The sequence below is a fragment of the Triticum urartu genome, chromosome 4, assembly GCF_003073215.2.
Source record: "Triticum urartu cultivar G1812 chromosome 4, Tu2.1, whole genome shotgun sequence".
Taxonomy (NCBI): Eukaryota; Viridiplantae; Streptophyta; class Magnoliopsida; order Poales; family Poaceae; genus Triticum; species Triticum urartu.
The window spans coordinates 458551419-458572780 of record NC_053025.1 but is presented as its reverse complement, the minus strand read 5'-3'; the positions used below and the strand labels follow the sequence as shown (position 1 = coordinate 458572780).

At 44.0% G+C, this 21362-nt stretch overlaps 3 protein-coding genes across 4 annotated transcripts; 2 read left to right on the top strand and 1 right to left on the bottom strand.

The window, feature by feature from the left end:
• The first annotated feature begins 9042 nt into the window (after positions 1-9042).
• LOC125552053 (protein IN2-1 homolog B-like) lies at positions 9043-11206 on the top strand. The gene is made up of 10 exons (XM_048715517.1): positions 9043-9250; positions 9389-9463; positions 9587-9647; positions 9800-9886; positions 9995-10093; positions 10196-10304; positions 10395-10471; positions 10571-10678; positions 10823-10903; positions 10989-11206. The coding sequence occupies exons 1-10, from the start codon at positions 9225-9227 to the stop codon at positions 10995-10997; spliced, it is 732 nt and encodes a 243-aa protein (XP_048571474.1). The 5' UTR covers positions 9043-9224; the 3' UTR covers positions 10998-11206.
• A 552-nt stretch (positions 11207-11758) lies between these two features.
• On the top strand, positions 11759-14719 carry LOC125552054 (protein IN2-1 homolog B-like). Of its 2 annotated transcripts, XM_048715518.1 has the most exons (10): positions 11760-11892; positions 12007-12081; positions 12366-12426; positions 12551-12634; positions 12737-12835; positions 12932-13040; positions 13127-13203; positions 13291-13398; positions 13785-13862; positions 14469-14719. In XM_048715518.1, the coding sequence occupies exons 1-10, from the start codon at positions 11870-11872 to the stop codon at positions 14472-14474; spliced, it is 720 nt and encodes a 239-aa protein (XP_048571475.1). In that variant the 5' UTR covers positions 11760-11869; the 3' UTR covers positions 14475-14719. The 2 variants fall into 2 exon arrangements, with proteins under 2 accessions (XP_048571476.1, XP_048571475.1); XM_048715519.1 differs by lacking the exon at positions 14469-14719 and having other exon boundaries at positions 11759-11892; positions 13739-13848.
• Positions 14720-14942: 223 nt separating this feature from the next.
• LOC125552055 lies at positions 14943-17921 on the bottom strand. The gene is made up of 6 exons (XM_048715520.1): positions 17642-17921; positions 16540-16696; positions 15862-15943; positions 15728-15775; positions 15420-15520; positions 14943-15333 (listed from the first exon to the last, which is right to left on the bottom strand). Exons 1-6 carry the CDS (start codon positions 17802-17804, stop codon positions 15201-15203), a joined length of 684 nt encoding a protein of 227 aa, XP_048571477.1. The 5' UTR covers positions 17805-17921; the 3' UTR covers positions 14943-15200.
• Positions 17922-21362: the final 3441 nt, after the last annotated feature.

Sequence of the window (21362 nt, the reverse complement as noted above, 5' to 3'; positions counted from 1 at the left end):
AGCACATAGAGCAAAATTATCTAGCTCAAAAGATATAAGTGAAGCACATAGAGTAAAATTATCTAGCTCAAAAGATATAAGTGAAGCACATAGAGTATTCTATCAAATTTTAATTCATGTATGGCTCTCTCAAAAGGTGTGTACAGCAAGGATGATTTTGGCATACTAAAAAACAAATACACAAATAATACAAGACGCTCCAAGCAAAACACATATCATGTTGGTGAATAAAAATATAGCTCCAAGTAAATTACCGATGGAAGTGGACGAAAGAGGGGATGCCTTCCGGGGGCATCCCCAAGCTTTGAATTTTTCGTGTCCTTGGATTATCTTGGGGGTTCCATGGTCATCCCCAAGGTTAGGCCCTTGCCACTCCTTGTTCCATGATCCATCAAAAGAATTCACCCAAAACTTGAAAACTTCACAACACAAAACTCAAAATAGAAAACTCGTGAGCTCTGTTAGCGAAAGAAAACAAAAGACCACTTCAAGGTACTGTAATGAACTCATTCTTTATTTATATTGGTGTTAAACCTACTATATTCCAACTTCTCTATGGATTATAAACTATTTTACTAGCCATAGATTCATCAAAATAAGCAAACAACACACGAAAAACAGAATCTGTCAAAAACAGAACAGTCTGTAGTAATCTGTAGCTAGCGCAAGATCTGGAACCCCAAAAATTCTAAAATAAATTGCTGGACGTGAGGAATTTATCTATTAATCATCTGCAAAAAGAATTAACTAAATAGTACTCTTCAAATAAAAATGACAGCAGTTCTCGTGAGCGCTAAAGTTTCTGTTTTTACAGCAAGTTCAACAAGACTTTCCCCAAGTCTTCCCAACGGTTCTACTTGGCACAAACACTAATTAAACACAAAAAACACAACCAAAACAGAGGCTAAATAATTTATTTAATGAATAACAGCAAGGATAAATATTGGGTTGTCTCCCAACAAGCGCTTTTCTATAAATCCTTAAAGCTAGGCATTGATAATTTTAATGATGCTCACATGAAAGACAAGAATTGAAGCACAAACAGAGCATCATAAAACACTTGACAAACACATCTAAGTCTAACATACTTCCTATGCATAGGCATTTTATGGGCAAACAAATTATCAAGGCAAGCGAAAACTAGCATATGCAAGGAAGCGGAAAGAAACAATAGCAATCTCAACATAACGAGAGGTAATTTAGTAACATGAAAATTTCTACCACCATATTTTCCTCTCTCATAATAATTATATGTAGGATCATAAGCAAATTCAACAAAATAGCTATCACATAGAATATTTTCAACACAATCCACATGCATGCAAAGTTGACACTCTTCCAAAATAGTGGGATTAACATTAACTAAAGTCATGACCTTTCCAAACCCACTTTTAATATTATTGCAAACATTATAATCAATCTCATATTCATCATGGGGTTTAAATAAATTTTCAAGATCAAAAGAAGAATCACCCCAATCACGATCATTGCAACAAGTAGAGGACATAGCAAAACTAGCATCCCCAAGCTTAGGGTTTTGCATATTATTAGCACAATTGACATCAAGAGAATTTATAATAAAATCATTGCAATCATGCTTTTTATTCAAAGATCTATCGTGAAGCACTTCATCACAATTTTCAGATTTACGGATTTCAGGCAAAAGCTTATAAAGATAATCTAGTGCATCCAAATCACTAGGAATTGGTTCATCATAATTGGATCTCTTAAAAAGATTGGCAAGCGGATGAGGATCCATAGATCTTAGGTTCTCTGTTTAGTAATAAATAAACAACTATTCCAACCATACGAGCAAACAAGAAACGGGCAAAGAGAGGCAAATAGAGAGGGAGGATAGAGAGAGAGAGGGCGAATAAAGCGGCAAGGGTGAATTGGGGGGAGAGGAAAACGAGAGGCAAATGGCAAATAATGTAATGTGAGAGATAGGGATTGTGATGGGTACTTAGTATATTGACTTTTTGTGTAGATTCCCCGGCAACGGCGCCAGAAATCCTTCTTGCTACGTCTTGAGCTTGCGTTGGTTTTCCCCGAAGAGGAAGGGATGATGCAGCAGAGTGGCGTAAGTATTTCCCTCAGTTTTTGAGAACCAAGGTATCAATCCAGTAGGAGCCCACGCTCAAGTCCCTCGTACCTGCACAAAGCGATAGCTACTCGCAACCAACGCGATTAGGGGTTGTCAAGCCCTTCACGGTCACTTACGAGAGTGAGATCTGATAGATAGAATATTTTTGGTATTTTTGGTATAAAGATGCAAAATAAAAAGTAAAGGCAAAGTAAATAGCAAAAAAATATAAAAGTGATGGAGATTGATATGATGAGAATAGACCCGGGGGCCATAGGTTTCACTAGTGGCTTCTCTCAAGAGCATAAGTATTCTATGGTGGGTGAACAAATTACTATTGAGCAATTGATAGAATTGTGCATAATTATGAGAATATCTAGGCATGATCATGTATATAGGCATCACGTCCGTGATAAGTAGATTGAAACGATTCTGCATCTACTACTATTACTCCACTCATCGACCGCTATCCAGCATGCATCTAGAGTATCAAGTTAAAAACAGAGTAACGCCTTAAGCAAGATGGCATGATGTAGAGAGATAAATTCATGCAATATGAAATAAACCCCATCTTGTTATCCTCGATGGCAATGATACAATACGTGCCTTGCTAGCCCTTCTGTCACTGGGTAAGGACACCGCCAGATCGAACCCAAAGCTAAGCACTTCTCCCATGGCAAGAACTACCAATCTAGTTGGTCAAACCAAACGGATAATTCGAAGAGACTTGCAAAGATAACCAATCATGCATAAAAGAATTCAGAGAAGATTCAAATATTATTCATTGATAGACTTGATCATAAACCCACAATTCATCGGCCTCAACAAACACACCGCAAAAAGAAGATTACATCGAATAGATCTCCACGAGAGAGGGGGAGAACTTTGTGTTGAGATTCAAAGAGAGAGAAGAAGCCATCTAGCTACTAACTATGGACCCGAAGGTCTGAGGTAAACTACTCACACTTCATCGAAGGGGCTAGGATGGTGTAGAAGCCCTCCGTGATGACGGCCCTCTTCCGGCGGAGCTCCAGAACAGGCCCCAAGATGGGACCTCATGGATACAGAAAGTTGCGGCGGTGGAATTAGGGTTTTGGCTCCTGTTCTGATCGTTTGGGGGTACGTGTGTATATATAGGAGGAAGGAGTACGTCGGTGGAGCACCGAGGGGCCCACGAGGCAGGGGGGCGCACCCTAGGGGGGCGCCCCCCACCCTCGTGACCACCTCTTTCATCCCTTGCAGTAGGGTCCAAGTCTCCTGGATCACGTTTGGCGAGAAAATCACGTTTCCGAAGATTTTATTCCGTTTGGACTCTGTTTGATATTCTGTTTATCCGAAACACTGAAATAGGCAAAAAAATAGCAATTCTGGGCTGGGCCTCTGATTAATAGGTTTGTCCCAAAAATAATATAAAAGTGGAAAATAAAGCCCAATATAGTCTAAAACAGTAGATAATATAGCATGGAGCAATCAAAAATTATAGATACGTTGGAGATGTATCACATTCCATATCAAAAATTCTCTTTTTATCATTTACCTACTCGAGGACGAGCAATAATTAAGCTTGGGATGCTTGATACGTCTCCAACGTATCTATATTTTTTTATTGTTCCATGATATTATAGTATCAATCTTGGATGTTTTATATGCACTTACAAGCAATTATATATCATTTTCTGGAACTAACCGATTAACTTAGTGCCCAATGCCAGTTGCTGTTTTTTTGCCTGTGTTTGGTTTTTCAGAATATCAGTACCAAACGAAATCGAAATGCCACGAAACTCTTTGGAGATTTTTTTCTGGACATAAGAGACCCTAGAAGCTTCGGAAGAGGGCCAGAAGATGGAGCAGTGGCCCACGAGGCACCAGGGCGCGCCCTGGTGGCTCGTGGGGCCCACGTGGCTCCATTTGACCTAACTCCGCCTCTATGAGTTCTCTAAAATCGGGAAACCAACAAAGAGCCAACCAAAATACTATTTCAGCCGTCGCGAGTTCCTGTTCTAGCGAGATCCCATATGGAGGCCTTTTCCGACACTCTGTCGGAGGGGGAATCAATCACGGAGGGGCTCTACATCAACCTTACTGCCCTTCCGATGATGTGTGAGTAGTTTACCACAGACCTACGGGTCCATAGTTAGTAGCTAGATGTCTCTCTCTCTCCCTCTCTCTCTCTCTCTCTGATCTTTAATACAATGTTCTCCTCGATGTTCCTAGAGTTCTATTCGATGTAATCACTTTTGCGGTGTGTTCGTTGGGATCCGATGAATTGTGAGTTTGTGATCAGATTATCCATGAATATTGTTTGAGTTTTTCTGAAATCTTTTATGCATGATTATTATAGCTTCGTATTTCTCTTCGATCTATTGATTTCATTTGGGCAACTAGATTAATTTTCTTGCAATGGGAGAGGTGCTTTGTGATGGATTCGATCTTGCAGTGCTCAAACCCAGTGACAGAAAGGGACATGGCATGTATTTGTATCATTGTCATTAAGATAAAAATATGGGGATTATTCATGCGTGAGTTTACTTTGTCTACATCATGCCATCTTTCTTAAGGCGTTACTCCGTTCTTTATGAACTTAATACTCTGGATGCATGCTGGATAGCGATTGATGTGTGGAGTAATAGTAGTAGATGCAGAATCATTTCGGTCTACTTGTCTCGGACTTGATGCCTATATACATGATCATTTCCTTGGATATCGTCACGATTGTTTGCTTTTCTATCAATTGCCCAACAGTAATTTATCTAACCACATTATGCTATTTTCAAGAGAGAAGCCTCTAGTGAAAACTATGACCCCCAGGTCTACTTTTATCATATATTTAAAATCCTAATAATACATTGGTGTAATTTTAATTTATTTATTTTATTTTGTATTTTTGTCCAATCTGTCTATCAATCACTACACAATTTAACCTTTAGACCAAGCCGAGAACGAATCCTTCTCATCTTTGTTCCTTTCTGTCTAGTCTCACAAAGGAACGCCAACATGGGGGAATGCGACTGAGTAATAGTTGGAGCAGGTCATGCAAAAGTTGGGTTTCTCTCGCCATTGCGTGGAGTGGATAATGTCTTGTGTCACGTCGATGAGGCATTCTATCAAATTAAACGGGACCCTCTTGGATTAATTTGCACCGCCGCGTGGTCTTCGGCAAGGCGACCCTCTCTCCCCGTTTTTATTTCTGTTTGTGGCTGATGGTTTATCTCCAATTCTCAATCATAGTGTTTTGGAGAATGAAATTACGCCTATTAAGGTATGCAGAAGAGCTCCTGGTATTTCTCATCTATTGTTTGTTGATGATACAATGTTATTTTTTGAGGCTTCTCGTGTTCAAGCCGAAAGAATTAAACATGCTCTGGGTCTTTATAGCAATGCAACGGGACAAAGTTTAAACTTTAATAAGTGCTCAATACTCTTTGGTAGTTCAGGCCATGTTCTCATGCATGAGGAAGTTAGAGAGGCTTTGAATGTTACTACTTCGGTTTTCGAGGAGAAACATTTGGGTCTTCCAACTCCTGATGGTCGAATGTCTAAAGGAAGATTCCAAAATTTGCAAATGAGGTTGACCAAATAACTAATTTAGTGGGGGGAGGGGTGGACTTCTTGCTCAGCCTGGCAGAGAGACACTTATCAAATCGGTTGCTCAAGCATTGTCGACATATATCATGGGTGTATTCAAATTGCCATTCTCGGTATGTGATGAACTCACCAGGATGATGAGAAGCTTCTATTGGGGTTTTGCTGATGGTAAGAGGAAAGTACATTGCCGTGCTTGGGGCGATTTAATGCAACCAAAGGATAGGGGTGGGGCTGGTTTTCAAGACTTCCGTCTCTTTAACCAAGCTCTACTTGCTTGACAAGCATGGATACTAATTTCTGATCCCAATAGCCTATGTGCTCGAGTTTTGAAAGCTAGATATTATTCGAAGGGGAAGTTGGAGGATACATTTTTTTACTAGTAATGCATCGTCTACATGGCAAGCAATAAGTTATGGTCTCCAGCTTTTGAAGAAGGGTATTGTATGGAGAGTTGGTAACTGCAGGAGCATAAGCGTGTGGCGTCATAACTGGATTCCGAGGCCTTTCTCGTTTTTTTAAGAAAAGGAGGATGACCCCCGACCTCTGCATCTGGGCGATGCATACGGCCACTTTATTAATTATTTTCACAAGACCTTACAAAGTCATACAATAATAAGACTAAAGCCGCCATCTAAGCAACAAACTGTCACTACACCTATCCAGTTGATGAAGGGGCGCAGATAGCCTGGGCCTAATACCAAACAGACATCACAGCCAAGCCTAACATCTAAGACCTGAAACCCCAACTTAGTCACTTGCCAGGTTTGGGGCACACACTGGTCCGGCGTGCTCTCAGAGGCCGCCACCGCCAACTGCCATCGCTCCATCTTCAGAACTGTACTGATGCATCAACCTTGCTCAGTCTAGCTATCGTCGACGCCACCACGGCGCCCAACGGCACCTCCTCCCTGCGCGCAAACAGCTGAGCGCGTCGTGGTTGCCACTGATACACCTCAGCGCCATGTTGCCAAGTACCACCAGCCGACACAGCTTGAAGTCCTTGGAAAATCTGTCGTGCGTAGCACCTGCCGACCAGGTATGACAAAAGCGTAGCACCTGTCGGTCAGGCATGACTTGACATCTCCACTGAAGCTCCGTGCAAGACGAAGCCGCTCCACCTCCTGCCTCTGACTTCCAGCGCTGCTCCACAAATGATGCTCCTAAAAGAGAAACGACACCGCAGTGCCGCCATCGTCCGATCTGGAACACCAGATTCTAGGGTTTCCCCCAGAGCAGCACGAGTGGGTCGACAGTAGTTACACGATGATGCCTCCATCAAGGTAACGGCGAGAACGCCGCCATCGCCTGCCGTCGGCTCGGTTTTCACCGGCAACCATGTCTCCCCTACTCGCAGCCGGGGCTAGATGATGGATCTCGAGATCCGATCACCAAGCCTCTGGCCGGCCATCTCTGGAAGAAGATGACCACCACGTCCACCAGCGTCACCACGCCGGGCATGCGTCTCCACCGGCACCCCCATGGTGCCTAGAGGCCGACAAGCCCCGATGAACACCACGCCTCGCTAGCCGCCATGGCCCAGACCCAAGCACCACCAGATGGATCGGGGTCAAGGGCCCCAAGCCGCAGCCGCCGCGGAGGCGGCACCACGGACGGTGCCCTGCCCTCCACCCCGCCGTAGGACCGAGTCATCGCCGGAGCTCCGCCGCGCCACGCCGCCAAGCCGCCACCGGAAGAACTCGCGCCGCCGCCAGGGGAGAGAGAGAGACGCGCCAGGGAGAGGCCCCGCCACCACCGGCACTGCCCGGGCTTTGCCCGGCTGTGTCCCTCGGCAGCGGCGAGGGGGTGGGAGGGTGAAGGAGGGCCGGCGGCAGAGGGAGCTAGGGTTCCCCCGAGGCCTTTCTCATATAGGCCCATCATGGTGTAGGGTAGATGTCGAATATGTTTTGTGTCTGAACTGCTCAATGATAACGGGGCATGGATCATGGACTACTTCAGAAATATTTTTTGCCTGCAAATGTTTCTAAAATCCTCAAAATTTGAGCCTCTCCAAGGTTAGAGGAGGACACGATCGCTTGGGGTCCAGGTAACCACATAATTTTCTCAGTCAAGAGTGCTTACAATTTGGCTTTCGATGAGGCACACACAGAGGCGTCCACTGACTCTAGTTCTAGACCTGATGGGAGTAGGAGTTGTTGGAAGTTGATCTGGTCATGTGATGTACCTCCGACAGTATGGAATTTTGCGTGGAGAGTGGCCACTAACTCGCGCCCTACTTGGCAAAAGAGGTTTACCAGGGGATTGGAGATTGATGATTTATGCTCGAGATGCTCCGCTGTATCGGAGGACAATTTTCATTCCTTATGCCGCTGCCCTCTATCACGTGAGTTATGGAATACCATGTCTAATGTTTGGACTATGCCGAACCTAGCCTCTATCTAGAACAATGGAAGTGAATGGCTACTCTATGTTTTAGAACCCCTTTCTGACATTGGGCAAAGTATGGTGCTGATGACACTTTGGCGAGCGTGGCATATCCGTAATGAGGTCATTCATCACAAGCCACCACCGCCTATGGAAGCCTCCAATCGTTTTCTTGTTAGTTATCTAAGTTGGACCTATCACCCGATTCCAATAAAGGGAAGCAAATTGTCACATATGATAAACTTCTGGTTCGACCACATGTGATTACGTCTCCGACACCTGCTAAGTGGATTTTGCCTCAAACTGGTTGGGTCAAATTAAATACTGATGGATCATATGATGAGGAGTTGAGGACAGCTTAGCTGGAGCAGGTATAGTGCTCAGAGATGACATGGGCAGTATTATCTTTTCTTCCCACATACAACTATTTTGTTGTAGAGATGCACTCGAAGCGGAATTGTGTGCTTGCATGGAGAGCCTTTCGTTTGCCATTTAGAGAAGTGATTTTCCAATTATCATTGAGATGGATTCAATTGTTGCAGTCAAGCTTATCCAGGCGAAGGAAACAGATAGATCGATCTTTACTTCATTTATCAAGGAGATTAGGTATTTTATGAATCTTCGTGAATGTTGTATTACTCATGTAGCTCGCTCACAAAATAAAGTTAGTGATAGTCTAGCTAATTTTGCTCGTACTGAACGGAGAACCATGATTTGGGTAGGTTCTGCCCTGATGAGTCTGTCGTGCTAGCTGCTCATAATTGTAAGGACTTGGTGAGTTGAGTAATACAATTATTTCACCCGCAAAAAAAAATATGTACATTTGTTTTTTCCGGGTAAAAAAAAGGTTGAGGTTGAGTAATCCCTGTAGACACTACCACACGGGAGTGGGTGACCAATCCCTTTTGCAGCTTCATCAGTTACCAGCAGCTTGCATCGGTTCCCTGGGACCTCACCTCAGTGTACGGCACGGCGTGCAGATGCCATCCACGTGAAACACGTTGCCCGGGTCCACATTTCTGCTGATGCCTGCTCTGCCGTGAATAATTGCACTCGCCCGCCTCCCCTTGCCTTGCTGCCCGTCACCACTGCCGACGCCTGCCTCCTCCTCGATCTCCCATTCTCACCTTCCCGCCCCCCAGCACCGCCGGGACATTCCTCCCGAACCGTCGCCATGGCAACCGCCGTTCCACCGATCATGTGAGTGAGCGAAGCAGCAAGGCACAGTATCTTTGTTTGTGCAGTGATGTAGCCTGGCGCTCTGGCCGTTCCGGATCTCGACTAAATTACTCGATTTGCTAACGTCGTGTGCCTTTCTGTAATTTAACATATGCGCAGCTCCCCGAAGGAAGATCTCCCCCCTCCACTGACCTCCGCCTCCGAGCCCCCTCCGCTCTTCGACGGCACCACCAGGTAAAATCTAACCACACAGCAAGAAACCAAATTGCACTGCAGGTGTATCTTGTATTCTTGATTACAACTTTCCAGTTCTGCACAGATCAAGGGGTGATTTGGTATTTTATTTGCTTGGTGTAGGCTGTATCTTGCATATCACTGCCCGTACGCGCAGCGCGCTTGGATTGCCAGGAACTGCAAGGTAGTGCTAGTGGGAGTGTTCTTTGATTCACAGACGCAGCCCATACTTTCAGCTCAGCGGTCTTGTATTTTGTTAGCTCGTGCTAGTTCTTTTTGTATGCCTTCAGTGGTCCTATGCTAAGTTGAATCTTCTTTCTGTATTATTTTGTCCAGGGTTTACAGGACAAGATCAAGGTAGTCGCCATAGATCTGGCGGACAGGCCAGCTTGGTACAAGGAGAAAGTTTACCCGGAGAACAAGGTAGTATGATTGATCTCTTTTACTTCTCACCTGTATGTACAAGAAGAATCTTTTACTGCAGTTTATCATTTCTGTTCATTCATGCACGCTTCCTTTATAATCTGGCAGGTGCCTGCCCTGGAGCATAACAACCAGGTGAAAGGAGAGAGCTTGGATTTGGTCAAGTACATTGACAGCAATTTTGATGGCCCAGCATTGCTGCCTGATGTAAGGCAGATATATCCAATGAGTCTTCATATGTGCAATGTTTGTTAAACGGTGCAAAATTTTGTCGGTGGTATTAAAGTTTGCGTTCATATAAATTGGTAGGATTCTGCAAAGAAGCAGTTTGCTGAGGAACTGCTTGCGTTCAGCGATGGGTTTAATAGTGCATTTTTCTCATGCTTACGCTCCAAGGGAGATGTGTCAGATGAAGCCGGTAAAAGGAGCACACCAATATTTGTTTGAGTTTTTTTTTTTTGCATTTTATACTCATAATTTAATTTACTCATGTCATGTCTTCCATTAGCTGCTGCTGTGGATAAAATAGAAGCTGCCTTGGGGAAGTTCAGCGATGGCCCATTCTTCCTTGGCCAATTCAGTTTGGTATGTCACTCCACCTGGGAATCCTTTCCTTTTCCCTTAGCCGTGCCCAAATTTGGTAGAATTATGAAAAGAACTGTAGTTTGTTGTGATTTTTTTTAGGTGGACATTGCGTATGTACCATTCATCGAAAGGTTTCAGATATTCTATTCTGGCATCAAGAAGGATGATCTTGCCAAGGGAAGGCCCAACCTGCACAAATTCATTGAGGTAAGTAATTCAGGTTGATGCTAGATGAGATTATTCACATTGTTTGGAAGAGTTGTTCTGACAAGACTGTATAGTGTAACATACCCCTAGTACACTCTGATGCAACTCAATCTCATGTCAGTTCTCCAATTCGGCATGTTACAGGAAGTGAACAAGGTCGACGCATATACACAGACCAAATTGGACCCACAGTTTCTACTTGATCAAATGAAGGAGAAGTTTGGGGTACGATGTTTCCTTATATCTCGGCATCGGTTCGTGTTATCTTCCAATCCCGATAAAAACTTACACGCTAATTTTAACTTTTCAGATTGCTTGAAGATGTGACCAAGGATAACCAAATATGCATGCCAGGGAATCGCTGCAGAATAGCAGATTTAGACTCGGGGGTGTTGCAATATATTTTGAATAAAAGATGCATGCCATGCATATAGGCCATGCTTTTATATAGAGAATAAACAGACAAACTGGGTCTTATTGTAAACTTTTATTGTCTCGTAAAGGATGATCATTCTGAGTTGTGCTGAATGCTCGTGAACTTTTCTTAATGAACCGGTGCTCCTTTCTTACTCCTATCAATTTTAGTTGTCCACACCACACGTGTGCTGATCATACATATTAAGGGGTTGCTAGCAGTATCGACTACATACAGATTCATCATTCATGCGTTCGCTCGGGCGTGGTGGGAATGCGTACTTAATCAGTTCATATCTGATAATGGTGATGCCACAAACCTGTCCTAATCGCTCTATGTCGGTGCCTCGTAGTTTCTTCCCCGTACGAGGCTCCTAATTGAAATGTGAAATGCTTGGCGTGTACGTTCAACGAGCTCCAGGGAGATAACGAAGAGCTGCGGACCAAAGTCACTGTCCAAACGAGTTAAAGTCAGTGTCCTCGGCATGTTTTCAACCATCCGATAGTACGATGCCGACTAATTGTCTCCGGCGAATGTGCGGCCTATATCGTGGCACCAACCGCCGTGACATGGCTTCAGCCATTACCGCTCGCTTCTTCTTCTTCTTCTTCTTCTTCTTCTTCCACGCTAGCTCGGCCGTCACAGCTGACGTCTGTGCTCCCTCAAAGTTTTCTTCGTACTTCTCCATCAGCCCTACTTCCGTTTACCAGTCCGCACAGTGGAAGTGCTTTATATACGCTTACAAAAATGTATACTAGTACATTTTGTGCGTCGCAATGGCAGCGTCTCCAGCAAGCAAGTACTGCAAAGTTCCTTCCCTGCTTAAAATTACTCTGCTGCCGCGCGTGATCACTAGATGGATTTTCTACTCCATGATCGCTTGCTCGCTGATCGCTCTATGAAAAATCTGTAGGTTTGCAGGGGAAGCTCTCCCGCCTACCTTGACACCCGCTTGCCAGCAGCCACCTCTCTACGATGGCGCAACCAGGTCGTCTGCTTACTACTCCCTCCGTTCAGAATTACTTGTCGCAGAAATAGATGTATCTAGACGTATTTTAATTTTAGATACATTCATTTCCGAGACAAGTAATTCCGAACGGAGGGAGTACGTACTGCTTTGCTTTCTTCTCCGAAACTTCCTTTCCTCAAACATGTAGCACCCTAAGCTCACTCAACATCTCTGCATGTTCCTCTTTGCGGGCACCGATATCTACATGTTCATGTTCGTTTTGACATATCTCTGTGCTCATGTGTGAGAAGCTGGGATTACAGGTTGTACATGGCGTACGTTTGCCCATATGCGCAGCGAGCATGGATCGCGAGGAACTGCAAGGTACCAACCGATCGAGCTCATCTTCCGATGATCGATGCTCTTTTTCTCTCCATATGAGTTGTCTTCTTTGGTTAGGTTCACTCCATGTTGTGATTTTTGTAATTCGATTTGTTTACGGTACCAGGGTTTGCAGCACAAGATCTTGCTTGTCCCCATCGATTTGGCGGATAGGCCAGCGTGGCTCAGAAAGATTTACCCCAAGAATCAGGTATGGCTAGACTAAAATACATGGCGTCTCCTATTTAGATTGTCAAAGTACTCCTAACATTCTTTTATCGAGTGTTAAGATGTTCCTTTTCCCCCCGACAAGGTACCCTGCCTAGAGCACAACAACAAAATGATAGGAGAGAGTTTGGATTTGATCAAGTACATAGACAGCAATTTCGAAGGCCCCAAATTGAGTCCTGATGTGAGTTCATTTTGTCTTTAAAGGCTGCAATAGCATGCACTACCCATTGGTCATTGGCAACCTCATGATTCTTATAAAAATATTGATGAACCTTAGGATCCTGAAAAGCAAGGGCTTGCAGAAGAACTGCTGGCTTATTCAGACACCTTCAATCAAGCGATGATGTCGGCATTGACCGCCAAGGGGGCAGTGACTGCTGATGCTGGCAAGAGCTAAGAACACTCGTCGAAATTCAACTGTAAATATATATTCATGCTGATTACTAACATGTGATTCGTTGCTGGTCAATAGAAGCTGCTCTGGACAAAATAGAAACCTCCCTTTCAAAATTTGATGATGGGCCTTTCTTTCTCGGCCAGTTCAGTCTGGTAATTTTGCACAGACCATCCTCGGTCCCTTATATCAGCTAGAATTTGGCAATTTAAAGAACTAACGTCGTTTGGAACTGGAAACAGGTGGACATCGCATATGCACCATTTGTTGATGGATTCCAAGTATTCTTTGCCAACATAAAGAACTACGATACCACGGCAGGAAGGCCTAACATGCAGAAATTCATCAAGGTAGCAAGAACACGACATCTTTCAGGAGTGTACCGTTTTGACGCACATAGGGATGTAGTCTTACATGTTTTTAAATTTTCATGATGAAATACGTTAAGATGTGAGCTTCAAAAAAATCATGGATTTGATAGTGAATAATGCATGTTCTAAAAATCAACAATTTTCATTCTTTTTTGGTAGCTCAAATCTTTGACACATTTCATGAATATGTACAAACATGTAGAGTACATCTCCGCGTACATGTGTATTTTTCCTGAAACTTTTTAAACTTCAAAAATTGTTTTTTGAATTAAGAGCTCCATGGAGCCCCAGCTCCATATGTAATTTTCGCATCTTTCAGTGTCTATGTATAGGAACTTACTCATGAGAACTGGAAACATGTGTAGGAAATGAACGGAATTGCGGCGTATGCGCAGACCAAGCACGACCCTCAAGAACTGCTTGCTCTCACAAAGAAGCTCGGGGTAAGGCGTTCTAGCAACGATTAACTATGTGTCAATGCTATAAAGATGATGATCTCACGCCTGAAATACCAGCTCAGTCCAGACATACAAGCTAAGGATTTTGATTGGTTAAGAATGATAGAAATGCTTTTACTAGTATGTAGTTTTAGCATGGCACACCAAATAGAGATCATTCGACTCTTATTTGAAAGTACTTACTACACCCTCCGTTCATTAATATAAGATGTTTTGGCAGTTTAAATTAAACTGCTAAAACATCTTACATTTGAGAAGAGAGTTGTACTAATTATGATTTTGTAGTATCACATAAAATGTTTATGGAAGTCTTGCCTTAACCAAGTAAAGTACACTATGCTAGTGGTGTGAGAGGAGGTTTAACCTGCTCATCCACCAGTGTTTTTTTAGTCATATCATAGGACTATTTTTTTTACATGTTCTTTTTATGATTATAAAGGGATTTCGCCCCGATCTCGTTAAGGAAGTAGTTGTAGTAGTACTCCCTCCGTCCAAGTAATCCGGGATGGAGGTAATATTACTTGCAGGACTAAACAAGTCATGGTGACATCTGCTGTTTTACTGATGGAGTGCTGATGTTTTTACGTGCAGATATAAGGGTTTTCTCTTGGATTTGGATCGGCTGATGACTGATGAAGCATCGCCAATGCATGCTGCGAGCGCAATAAATTGCTATGTACTATAACGCAAATAAGTTGCGTCGAATAAACAACAAATTGCCTTTGCCTGGGTGCCAAGTTGTTCTTGCCAGTCACAGACGCTCCTACTATTACCAGTCGTTTCCGTTTCATAACGTTCGTTGTACTAATACTGAGAGCCAATGAAGAACATATTTCTTTGCATTCATTCTCCACATATCTTCTCAGCACAGCATACGCACGTTAATGCCCAGGATATCAGCATCTAGAACCAAATGGAAGATGCAACAACCTCAAAATTTTCCCAGCCCAACAATGCGTGTATTTTTAAGCAACACGCAGTTCAAACGCACCAGAAATCCAGCTGCAATGGCTGCAACTTTTGGTTTTCTACAGCAACTTAAGCAACATAATGATACAACCATGGTGCCAGCAAGAAAGTGGTGTGTATTAACATTTATTAGATTAACTCGTTTAGCTACTTCTGTCGTCGCAGGAAAACCTGCAACCTAAGCACGAGCACAAGGTCCAGGTTGACAACGAAAATGGTACAATAAAGTGGCAGAGAAAACCCATAATAAATCAGGTTGAATGGAGCGTACACATCTCTATCACATGCGCCGATGGGCTTCAGATCCTAGGTTGATTGGAAGGAGGTGACACACACATGATAAGACCTGATAGATTACTGAATAACCCGCATGGTAACAGGATTGTTCAGACAGAAACCCTTGTTTTTAGCAATGAAGGCATTGGTTGCATCAGTCCTCGAGCCGAACTTTACCAGCACCATTCTTACAGGCTCGGGGACCCCAGCTCTGCACAAGCCATTGGTGGAATCAGACAAGGATGAATGGACTTAATCACATCCTGGCTAACAAGGACCGCCGCCCAAAAGTATTACCTGATAGAGTTTTCAAATGGAGGAGCTTCATAGTTAGTGCCGCACAAGAAACGTTCTATGTCATCAACTTGAGCGTTTCGAGGGACTCCTTGCAACAGTACCTGGATAGACCCAAACAGCAAAAACAAAGTAAATCAACTAGAAAACATCAATAGCTGCATTATGGATCTCAACAACATTAGCATCAATTAAACTGGAAATTGAAAGAAAAAAAAAAGAGGGCTTCTTCTCCTTATTGCATTTATTGGGATTTGCATGGTCAATAGTTGTAACACATACCAAACTTTAAAAGCAAATCTATCACTTACAGCTTTTCCATTCAAAGATATCTTGTGTTCCCACTCATCAGGACTCACCTGTTATATCCAAATAAAATACATATCAGTGTACTGGAAATTACTAATACCAAATGAGATAACTGATAAAAAGAGTGTCGCCTTACCCTCTCAAGCCTGTACATGCGACCCTGAATTGTTTGCCTGACTGCTTTCTCAAATGATTCCACCGAAGGAAACTTCAATAATCTGATCAAAATCACATTGATAATCACATTAATAAATCAGTAAGAGAACACTATATTTAGCTGCAAACCCATAACAATTTTAAAATGACAGAGCAATTAAACATGACATGCCATGCATTTAATAAAGATGGATATTTATATACGAGGAAATGAGTTATGTGTGTTAAGACTGGCTTGGTTAGTGTCACGAAGGGACATTAATAAGAAGAAACTATGTTTCCTGCATTTCGAGCAACACAGAAAAGTGAAATGTGAATGCCATGCTAGCACACAGAACATAAATAAACAATTACTTTAGCATACTGCATGAAAAGATCATGAAAGGACTTGGAAACAAGTTAGTCTATTAAGTATAGACAAGGCTTCTAAATACTTATGATAATATTCATGCCTTAACCACAAAACAAGGATCACATGTCAACTGCTATCCTAAAAGGCTATTTCTTTTGAAAGGAGCTGCTAAACCCAATTGTAGACTCCTGAGCATTACTGACTTCAGTAATACACATTAGAAGAAACCACTCATGCATATGCAGCCAAAAGCTCAAGTAAAAACAAGATACATAGATGAATTAGGGAGCAGAAAATAAACCGTACGCGCCCATGGGATAAAACCCCTTGTTGTAATCAATCTTCACATCATCCAGTGACAGTTCACATTGGTCAAGGTAATGGATAATGTCAGTCTTCAGCATGTTCTTGCCAAGACGGCCGACACCAGAAATATTAGTGTAGAACCTTCCATAGGTATGGCCTGTTGCAGTAGAAGTGTTACTGAAATGTACACCATGATGGTATTCAAATATAAGAATCACAAAGTTTGCAAAGATATTACACCATGGAAAAAAAATTACTCTAAAGATTCCACATAGTGCAAAACAGCATAACTACTGCCAAAAAGACAGTACAAATCACATAGTGTACAACTAGCTCCGGGTATCAATAGGATAGTGGAGTAGCCCCCAAACGAAGAACACTCAATCTAACAGCAGATAAACAGTAAATCATCCTCAAGATCTCATGGGAAGGACCACTCAGTTATAATAATGTACATGAGAAAGGCAAATGACCTTTTCAGTTGATATTTACATCAGTTCAAGAATGTGAAAACAATCTTCTCTTCAGCAGAAATAAAAAGATCCAAAAAATAATGTCTCGAAAGTCACATGCAGGAATCATAAAAGGCATAAAGCTACAAATAAGAACCTTGAATTGACTCGGTATCATGATCATAACTTAAGGAGATAAAATGGTCATCCTTGCAGACTTGTCTGTATGCACTGTAATCCAACCCAATACCTCCTTTCCAATCACAATCAAAGGGAGGACTGGGCCAAATCCCTCTCAATCGAAAACAACTACTGATTTTCACACGGCACGAATAACCAACTAATGTTCTCAGTAAGATTACAGCACTATCTCGTATTTTAGGATTTCTGATTCGCATTCCAAACGTTTGACACCCTAAATTCAGATGCTCGCAACAGATTACAAAAATATGAACTCCGTCAGAACAGAGTTCCACCATACCTCAATGAACTACATGGTCCGTCATCCTACATTCCGCCACTCCTTCTAAAGCGGAACAGAATATTAAACCCTAAACGGCTAGACCTCGCCGGAGAAGAATAAACAGACTAGCATACGAGAGAATACCCACAAGTTCACGAGAATCACAGCACAGGGATGCGGGAGCTACCTTCGCCGGACGATGAGTCGTCCTGTGATCCCGCTACGGCGCCGGATGCGTCAGTTGAGAAGAGACGAGAGGATGCAGAGGGAAATGCCACTGAGATCGAGCACGAGCGCGCCCCAGAGGCGGTGAGGGCGCCGCGGAGGGCGGCGGCCGCAAGCCTCGACATCTCTCCGGTTACGCGGCGGCGGAGGAGTGGCGGCGTTGGGCGCTGGGTTTCGGGAGAACGATGCGAATGGACCCGAGATGGGTTTCACTGACACGCTGTAGCAACGTATCACGGGCTTACCCTCCATTCGGCCCCAGCTATCTAAATGGGCTTTTGTGCTTGGTCATAGTTAGCGGGCTTTGCAACTAAGCACACAAAAAAAGCATCAATCTCGAATACCGAGGCTCATTTCCCTTGATTCTTCTACCACCTTTCTCTCCCGAATAGGAAACAGATTCCTATACGCGTGTTGGACTAGGAGGTTAGTCAAGTTAATTACGCTAGTTGATGGTTGTGTCGGACACTGACTCGGACTCGTGTACGTGTGTGCGCGTGAGTCGGTTCTTCTGAGCCTACATTAATCTACTATTAAAGAAGAATCAAACATCGTGATGGTTCGACCTCAAATCATCCAACGATCGCCTTATTCCCTTCACCCGTCCTCCTCGGAATCCTGCTCTACCCACGCACAATAAAGGAAAAAAAGCCACGATATAATAAAAAAAGCAGCCACGATCAGGAATCCACGTCCCACGCCCAAGGCCCAACCCCCTCGCTCCTCCCAATCCCATATCTCTCCAGAGAAAAATTGTCACCGCCGTCCCTCGTCTTACTAGCCAACAGCCACGCCCAAACCTTCCCTCATAGCTCGATCTCGGTCCTCCTCCACCACGCGACCGCCTCCTCCCACGACTGTGGCCCGACTTCTCCTCCTCCTCCCTCACAATCCACGTCCCCGCCGCGCCAGCTAGGCGCCGACGCCGGTAACTCCGGCGCCCACCCTCCTAGCACTCGAGCACCACCCACGCATAGACGTTGCCGTCAGCCGCGTCACCGAGGTCGAGTCCATCGAATCAACCCTTGCCCTCGCCTGCGTCAGTGGCTCCGCCCGTCTCGATGCGATTGGTTACTCAATCTCGATCATCGGACTCATCTCTGGCGAGTACGGCCTCGGTGCAGACGCTGCAGCGGACAACAATAGTGCTGGCTAATCGCTATTCGCTAGCTCGTCCAAGTTATTGGTCGACGTCTGTTGGGGAACGTAGTAATTTCAAAAAAATTCCTACGCACACGCAAGATCATGGTGATGCATAGCAACGAGAGGGGAGAGTGTCATCTACGTACCCTTGTAGACCGACAGTGGAAGCGTTAGCACAACGCGGTTGATGTAGTCGTACGTCTTCACGGCCCGGCCGATCAAGCACCGAAACTACGGCACCTCCGAGTTCTAGCACACGTTCAGCTCGATGACGATCCCCGGACTCCGATCCAGCAAAGTGTCAGGGAAGAGTTCCGTCAGCACGGCGGCGTGGTGACGATCTTGATGTACTATCGTCGCAGGGCTTCGCCTAAGCACCGCTACAATATTATCGAGGACTATGGTGGAAGGGGGCACCGCACACGGCTAAGAATATGATCACGCGGATCAACTTGTGTGTCTAGGGGTACCCTCTGCCTCCGTATATAAAGGATCAAAGGGGGGGTGCGGCCGGCCAGGAGAGGGCGCGTCAGGAGGAGTCCTACTCCCTCCGGGAGTAGGATTCCCCCCCTTTCCTAGTTGGAATAGGATTCGGGAGGGGGGAAAGAGGAGAGAGAGAAGGAAGGGGGGCGCCGGCCCCCTCTCCTTGTCCCATTCGGACTAGGGGGGGAGGGGCGCGCGGCCCAGCCCTGGCCACCTCTCCTCTCTTCCACTAAAGCCCACTAAGGCCCATATACCTCCCGGGGGGTTCCGGTAACCTCCCGGTACTCCGGTAAAATCCCGATTTCACCCGGAACACTTCTGATATCCAAATATAGGCTTCCAATATATCAATCTTTATGTCTCGACCATTTCGAGACTCCTCGTCATGTCCGTGATCACATCCGGGACTCCAAACAAACTTCGGTACATCAAAATGCATAAACTCATAATATAACTGTCATCAAAACCTTAAGCGTGCGGACCCTACGGGTTCGAGAACAATGTAGACATGACCGAGACACGTCTCCGGTCAATAACCAATAGCGGAACCTGGATGCTCATATTGGCTCCCACATATTCTACGAAGATCTTTATCGGTCAGACCGCATAACAACATACGTTGTTCCCTTTGTCATCGGTATGTTACTTACCCGAGATTCGATCGTCGGTATCTCAATACCTAGTTCAGTCTCGTTACCGGCAAGTCTCTTTACTCGTTCCGTAATACATCATCTCATAACTAACTCATTAGTTGCAATGCTTGCAAGGCTTATGTGATGTGCATTACCGAGAGGGCCCAGAGATACCTCTCCGACAATCGGAGTGACAAATCCTAATCTCGAAATACGCCAACCCAACATGTACCTTTGGAGACACCTGTAGAGCATCTTTATAATCACCCAGTTACGTTGTGACGTTTGGTAGCACACAAAGTGTTCCTCCGGCAAACGGGAGTTGCATAATCTCATAGTCATAACGAGAGGGCCCAGAGATACCTCTCCGACAATCGGAGTGACAAATCCTAATCTCGATCTATGCCAACTCAACAAACACCATCGGAGACACCTGTAGAGCATCTTTATAATCACCTTAGTTACATTGTGACGTTTGATAGCACACTAAGTGTTCCTCCGGTATTCGGGAGTTTCATAATCTCATAGTCATAGGGACTTGTATAAGTTATGGAGAAAGCAATAGCAATAAACTAAACGATCAAATTGCTAAGCTAACATATGGGTCATGTCAATCACATCATTCTCTAATGATGTGATGCCGCTCATCAAATGACAACTCATGTCTATGGCTAGGAAACTTAACCTTCTTTGATTAACGAGCTAGTCAAGTAGAGGCATACTAGTGACACTCTGTTTGTCTATGTATTCACACATGTACTAAGTTTCCGATTAATACAATTCTAGCATGAATAATAAACATTTATCATGACATACGGAAATATAAATAACAACTTTATTATTGCCTCTAGGGAATATTTCCTTCAGTCTCCCACTTGCACTAGAGTCAATAATCTAGATTACAATGTAATGATTCTAACACCCATGGAGTCTTAGTGTTGATCATGTTTTGCTTGTGAGAGAGGCTTAGTCAACGGGTCTACAACATTCAGATCCGTATGTGTCTTGCAAATTTCTATGTCTCCCTCCTTTACTTGATCGCGGATGGAATTGAAGCATATCTTGATGTGCTTGGTTCTCTTGTGAAATCTAGATTCCTTTGCCAAGGAAATTGCACCAGTATTGTCACAAAAGATTTTCATTGGACCTGATGCACTAGGTATGACACCTAGATCAGATATGAACCCCTTCATCCAGACTCCTTCATTTGTTGCTTTCGAAGCAGCTATGTACTCCGCTTCACACGTAGATCCCGCCATGACGCTCTGCTTGGAACCACACCAACTAACAGCTCCACCATTCGATATAAATATGTATCCGGTTTGTGACTTAGAGTCATCCGGATCAGTGTCAAAGCTTGCATCGATGTAACCTTTTACGACGAGCTCTTTGTCACCTCCATAAACGAGAAACATATCCTTAGTC

Coding starts and splice junctions, on each gene's coding strand:
- LOC125552053 (XM_048715517.1), top strand. CDS start 9,225: ATGGCAACCGCCGTTCCACCGATCAT. Junction 9,251..9,388: donor ACCGCCGTTCCACCGATCAT/GTGAGTGAGCGA, acceptor ACATATGCGCAG/CTCCCCGAAGGAAGATCTCC. Junction 10,679..10,822: donor ACCTGCACAAATTCATTGAG/GTAAGTAATTCA, acceptor GGCATGTTACAG/GAAGTGAACAAGGTCGACGC.
- LOC125552054 (XM_048715518.1), top strand. CDS start 11,870: ATGGCAGCGTCTCCAGCAAGCAA. Junction 12,836..12,931: donor GCCCCAAATTGAGTCCTGAT/GTGAGTTCATTT, acceptor GATGAACCTTAG/GATCCTGAAAAGCAAGGGCT. Junction 13,204..13,290: donor TTCTCGGCCAGTTCAGTCTG/GTAATTTTGCAC, acceptor AACTGGAAACAG/GTGGACATCGCATATGCACC.
- LOC125552055 (XM_048715520.1), bottom strand. CDS start 17,804: ATGTCGAGGCTTGCGGCCGCCGCCCTCCGCGGCGCCCTCACCGCCTCT. Junction 16,697..17,641: donor CGACTCATCGTCCGGCGAAG/GTAGCTCCCGCA, acceptor CTACTGCAACAG/GCCATACCTATGGAAGGTTC. Junction 15,334..15,419: donor CCATTTGAAAACTCTATCAG/GTAATACTTTTG, acceptor TGGCTTGTGCAG/AGCTGGGGTCCCCGAGCCTG.